This window comes from Mauremys mutica, unplaced genomic scaffold, assembly GCF_020497125.1.
Source record: "Mauremys mutica isolate MM-2020 ecotype Southern unplaced genomic scaffold, ASM2049712v1 Super-Scaffold_100089, whole genome shotgun sequence".
Taxonomy (NCBI): Eukaryota; Metazoa; Chordata; order Testudines; family Geoemydidae; genus Mauremys; species Mauremys mutica.
Genome location: NW_025423261.1, coordinates 372,282 through 378,281, shown reverse-complemented (window position 1 = coordinate 378,281; position 6,000 = coordinate 372,282). Strand labels below are relative to the sequence as shown.

The 6,000-nt window shown below is 55.3% G+C and overlaps 1 protein-coding gene and 1 non-coding gene across 2 annotated transcripts; one reads left to right on the top strand and one right to left on the bottom strand.

Annotated features, from left to right (window-relative positions):
• Positions 1–862: 862 nt before the first annotated feature.
• TRNAR-CCU lies at positions 863–934 on the top strand. The gene has a single exon. It is a non-coding gene; the product is annotated as a tRNA-Arg (tRNA).
• A 1,281-nt stretch (positions 935–2,215) lies between these two features.
• LOC123358543 (DNA-directed RNA polymerases I, II, and III subunit RPABC2-like) lies at positions 2,216–3,325 on the bottom strand. The gene is made up of 2 exons (XM_045000956.1): positions 3,280–3,325; positions 2,216–2,765 (listed from the first exon to the last, which is right to left on the bottom strand). The coding sequence occupies exons 1-2, from the start codon at positions 3,289–3,291 to the stop codon at positions 2,298–2,300; spliced, it is 480 nt and encodes a 159-aa protein (XP_044856891.1). The 5' UTR covers positions 3,292–3,325; the 3' UTR covers positions 2,216–2,297.
• Positions 3,326–6,000: the final 2,675 nt, after the last annotated feature.

The following is a 6,000-nucleotide window of genomic DNA, read 5'->3' as shown; positions in this document are numbered from 1 at the left end:
AGTGGAAGGTAAATGTAAATCTGTGGCCTTTGCCAGCTGAGGACTTTGTAACCATGCAAATGACATCAGCCCCAAAAGGCCTTGACAACACATCACCAACAGATGGCAGGGCAGACTTCATATTGACCCTGCTTCAACTAGATTGTGGCAAAGATTCCAAAACACCGAACGTTAAAACTCACCAAACGCGGGTCAATCCATCCTCATCTAACCGCTCATTATACTCCACACCCGAACGTAGCCCTCATATGGACAACATACCCTCCTAACTCAGTATCTGTACGTTAACCTTTTACCCCCCAGTCAGGGCTATTGCAGATTATGTATTCCTTATGCCACCCGATCTTAAACCGAACTTTGCACCCCTTGGGTAAGCTGTACGTTGTTCCCTGAGCACCAGAAACTTCTATGCCGAAACTCTGTACTGTACACTTTTGTTTTCTTTGAACGTCATCTTAATAAAATGTTGACTTTTGTTCGAGATCCCGGCTCCTGTTCCTTTGCAAGGCATGTGCATTTGCTCCGGGTTTTAGTCTGCTAATACAGCGGGGGAGGGGGGGGCGATTGAGCCAGAGGCGCTTGCCTGCTGCAGACACGGATTCAAGGCTGAACCTCATCCCCCACAAGCTTGAAAGCGTAACTGAAAACTGTTTAAGAAGTGCTCCCGTCTCCGGCACTCAGCTACCCAGCTCCCAATGGGGTCCAAACCCCAAATAGATCCCTTTTACCCTGTAGAAGCTGTAAAATCCTGTGACCAGGGCAGCTGCCTAGCAGCCTGCGCATCTGCCTGCCAGAGCGAGAGCGTGTAAGGCACTAATCCGGATAGTGGCGGCTAGGTGGCAGGGGGAGGCTGTGAAGAGCCAGCAGAGTGGCGCAGCGGGAGCGTGCTGGGCCCCTAACCCAGAGGTCGATGGATCGAAACCATCCTCTGCTACGCGTGCGCTTGTTTCTTTTCCCTCTGGGCCTTCAAGCGAGCCGGTGACCAGCAGAGCACCAAGAGCCTAGGCCGTGAGGCAAGAGGTGGCTGAGCCAAAGCGGCCTGCCAGGGAGCTCCCCGGCACCTCTGGCTGCCTGGGCTGAAGGCAAGAGGCAGGCCTGGGCGTGGCGAGGGCCTCCTGTCCTGGAATGAGGCTGCAGTGCTTCCTGGTCCCCTTTTCCCACCACCCTGGCAGGCGGCTGCTGCGGGAGAACACGAGGGAGGCTCTGGGGGCGCTAGGCAGCGCTGTGTGTGTGGCTGTCAGGGGAAAGAGCCGAGGCTCCCGACTCGACCTGCCATTGACTCGCGTGGCTCTGCGCGCTGTCAGCCGGGGCGGGCCAGGCTGCGGACGTGACTCAGGCGTGGGCCGCATGGCCGTGCTTTCCTGATGAGGCATGAGGCAGGCCAAGAGCTTTGCACAGCGTACAGGGAAGTGGGAGGGAGGCGTCTTTGAGCCGGCGTGTCTCCTCCACTTCTCCCTTGCCGCTTGGGCAAGGGAGGCTCTCGGGGCGCTAGGCAGCGCTGTGTGTGTGGCTGTCAGGGGAAAGAGCCGAGGCTCCTGACTCGACCTGCCATTGACTCGCGTGGCGCTCTCAGGCCTCAAATGCCAGGTACAGTTACTCTGTCCTTGATCCAAAATCAACAGGTAAATAAACTTGATTACTCCTGCTTCCTCTCCGGCAATGCTTTGCTCCCACACCTGCTCACGTGGCTCCAGCCCTCCAGTCAGGTCCCTCCCCCTGCCTACCTGCCCGGCCTGGGGCACTCCCCTGGCCAGCCCAGGCTCTTTGGCTCTGAGAGCCCGGCTGCCAGCCCCACCAGGGGCCCTTGCAAAAGTTCCGCCTGGTCCCCGCCGGGGCCTCTGCTGGGTCCAGCTCTCCCCGGCGGGCCGGCGGCTGCGTCAGGGGCTGCAGCCCAGCTCAGAAAAGGAGGGGGCCGGACAAAGCTGGAACCTGATTTCAAGAACACTTCAGTGATGCCCGATAGACATCACCGGGTCCAGTCCCAGGAATGATCAAACCTGAGATTTAAATCGGTTCAATTAAATGCTCTGCCGGTGCCCCTGACTCCCAGCCTGCAGCCCCTGCTGTCCCAGCCCTGAGCTCCCAGTCAGCGCTCTGCCTGTGCCTCTCACTCCCAAACCACAGCTCTGGCTTGTCGCTGGGGCACTGGGCAATGCTGTGGAAGTGCTCTATACACTGCCAGTCAGGATTTTTTTTTTGCTTACAAATGGGGGTTTATTATTTATTTACACAAATATAAACAAAAATAAAAGCATCTGCAGGTGAAGGAGGAACCAGGGACAATGACAGGAAGCAGGTCAGTCTGTGATGATTAGCTCATCCACACCCCAGTCTTCATAGCTTCCATCTGGCAGGTACCTGCGGATGATTATGGGAATCTTCTGAGCTTTGAGTTCGTTCATTGCAATCAGCAGAGGATCTGTCTCTCCTTCCAACTCTACCATGACTGGAGCACACATCGCTCTCTGGAGTGCACGAGTGCCCAGGACTCTGGCTCGCTCATATTTGGTCATGTATGGAGTTGTGATCCGCTTCTGATTTGCCTGCTGTCTCTCTCCAGATGGAAGGATTTCTACATTCTCTTGACACTCCTCCTCTGCATTCTCCAAATCATCTAGCCCTTCATCTTCCTCCACATCGTCAAAGTCGTCACCATCGAAGTTGTCCTCGTTGTCGGACATGCTGCTGGCCCGGCGCGAGACTCTCGCGACGCGATCCCAACCACAGACCCCTCTGTGGGAGTTTCCTTTCTCTGAGCAGGCTGTCTGCAGGGCAAGAAGCTTATGCAGCTTCAACCTTCCTGGGTCTGACCCTTGAGCATTCAGTATCCCTGTCTCACCAGCCGCATCCTGCTGTGTGACTGCACATGGCTAAGCAAAGAGAACAAGCCCCCAATCCCCCCTGTGCTTTGGGAGCCAGGTTTGCGGTGGGAATTCTGTAGTTCAGATGACATCACACCTGGGCATGGGGATTCTTTACCAGTTTCTCTGATGTTGAGGTATTACTGTGCTCACAGCTGTGGTGGTTAAGGTGTTGGAGCCAAAATCCAATAGGGTTCCCTTGCGCAGGTTCAAATCCTGCTCACAGCGAGGCCTGTGTTTTAGCCAGTCTCTCACCCGGGCAATACCTCTGTCCAACCCCCTGAGACACTCTCAATTCTCTCCCCACCCCAAGTAAATCCTGTTCTGCTCCTTTCATAGAGATCCCTGGGACACCACCTCACACTGTGTCCCCGAGGGGTCAGGCAAACTCTCAGCACCTGAAGCCTCTGCCACTCACCTGGTGCCCCATAGATCAGCCATAGCCCTGGTTCTGCTCCTCTCTCTAGAGTGCGAAAGGAGCCAAGTCAGCGACTCCATGGGAGCTACGGGGCTGCAGAACCAACAGAAAAAAAAAGGTGCTCAGCTGTTCAGTGGGGTGCAGGAGGTGCTGGAGGGGTGAGGGGGAGGAGCAGGGAGAGGAAGAGGTGGGGGAGGGAGAGGAATGGGGCAGGAGGGGACAGGGATGGGGGCTTGGGGGAAGGGGTGGAGTGGGGGCAGGGCCTGGGGAGGAAAGGGGGGGATTTGTCCCAGACTCCTCTAGGGCCGGCCCTGAAGGGAAGCACCGACTCTCACAGTGACAATACAACTGACCAGCCTTGCGGGGGAGGCTGAGGGAGATCCGCGCTCATCAGGTCTCTTCTCGCCCCCAAGCTGAGCCAGACACTGCTCTCTCCTGGCTCTCACTGTAGCAGCTGGATGCCAAGGAGCCATTTCCCCACAGGAAGTGCATTGAGTGCCCCTGTGGTGCTGGGGGGCTGGTGCTGCTGCTGCCTGTGGGGCTGGCAGGGGGGCTGATGTCTGCACAGACTCTCAGCTGCCAGGCCGGAGGGGGCACTTGGGACCTTACCAGACTGGCTCAGTGAAGACGGGGGAGGGGTTGACAGAGCAATACAGACGCTCTCCAGAGCACGGAGCAGCAGCCACCCATGCAGCCAGGCAATGAACATTTCCCACAGCCTGGAGCCGAGGGGGAGGCGGCAGCTGCTGTTCCGGGTCCTCGGGGACAGGCCCTGTCAGCCAACAGCCACTTCTTACTCCCCACAGCTAAGGGCGGCGGGTTCCTCCGGTGGGGTGTGGAGCAGCCGTTCGTTTTCCTGTTCGCACTCCTCTGCGGTGTGAAAATCGGGGAGGGGAGGCAGAAGCCCCACTTCCCTCCCGAAATGACGCCCAGTGGGGGAAGCCGGGACAACAGGGTGGGGCGGCAAGTGGTGGCCAGACTCTCACCGCCAGGGTCTAGTCTAGCTCAGAGTCCAGCTCAACTTCCTCCCCGCGCCACTGGCCCCCAGTCCCGTTCCACCACCAGGTCAACCCGGGCACTAGGGCAGGAACGGGGTGAGGCAGCAAGTCAAGCTGAGCAAGGCAGGCAAAAGCGAGTCTTGTCTTCATGGGCCACTCACAATGACGTCCTTTTTGTGTGCAACCGTTGCAAAAACCTCCCGGGCAGTGAAGCAACAGGCCAAAATACTTTCTAACAGTTGTCAAAGTAGCTCAGTTGGGAGAGTGTTTGAGTGAAGATCAAAAGATCATTGGGTCAATCGCAGGCTTTGGCAGGCCCTTTCATCCCTCATTGTACAGATGTTGGCTTGTCTTATGAGAGCATAGCAGTGCCTGCACCCAAAGTGAGTCCTTGGGCTTTGCAATAGGGGAAAAAGAAAACTGTGGGCTTCTGCCCCTAGTTGGCTGGCCTGATCTTTAACAACGAGGGATGGGAGCTGTCTCTTCTACATGAGTTATTGGTGGACCCAATAGAATCATAGAATCTCAGGGTTGGAAGGACCTCAGGAGGTCATCTAGTCCAACCCCCTGCTCAAAGCAGGACCAAACCCAACTAAATCATCCCAGCCAGGGCTTTGTCAAGCCTGACCTTAAAAACCTCTAAGGAAGGAGATTCCACCCCCTCCTAGGTAACCCCTTCCAGTTCTTCACCACCCTACTAGTGAAAAAGTTTTTCCTAATGTCCAACCTAAACCTCCCCCTCTGCAACTTGAGACCATTACTCCTTGTTCTGTCATCTTCTACCACTGAGAACAGTCTAGATCCATCCTCTTTGGAACCCCCTTTCAGGTAGTTGAAAGCAGCTATCAAATCCCCCCTCATTCTTCTCTTCTGCAGACTAAACAATCCCAGTTCCCTCAGCCTCTCGTCATAAGTCATGTGCTCCAGCCCCCTAATAATTTTTGTTGCCCTCCGCTGGACCCTCTCCAATTTATCCACATCCTTCTTGTAGTGTGGGGCCCAAAACTGGACACAGTACTCCAAATGAGGCCTCACCAGTGCTGAATGGAGGGGAATGATCACATCCCTCGATCTGCTGGAAATGCCCCTACATATACAACCCAAAATGCCATTAGCCTTCTTGGCAACAAGGGCACACTGTTGACTCATATTCAGCTTTTCATCCACCGTAACCCCTAAGTCCTTTTCTGCAGAACTGCTGCCCAGCCATTCGGTCCCTAGTCTGTAGCAGTGCATGGGATTCTTCCGTCCCAAGTGCAGGACTCTGCACTTGTCCTTGTTGAACCTCATCATATTTCTTTTTGCCCAATCCTCTAATTTGTCTACGTCCCGCCGTATCCTATCCCTACCCTCCAGCATATCAACCACTCCTCCCAGTTTAGTGTCATCTGCAAACTTGCTAAGGGTGCAGTCCACACCATCCTCCAGATCGTTAATGAAGATATTGAACAAAACTGAACAAAAAAAAATTGAACAAAATATGGCAGGAAGAGAGTGAGGGAGGGTAGCTCTTGGGAATGGTGCAAGAAGGGGTGCTGGGCAGTGACAGGCAGGTATAGGGGATGAAAATTCCTCTGTGCAGCTGAGCCAGGGCAGTACCCTTGAAGGGGCATCTGTGAAAGTGGTTCATGTGGAAGGGATTTGGGGGCCCAGGGAGGAGGCACTTGATGTTCAGTGCCTTGGAGCAGCTGGACTTGGACATGGTGGGTGTTCAGGAAATGCA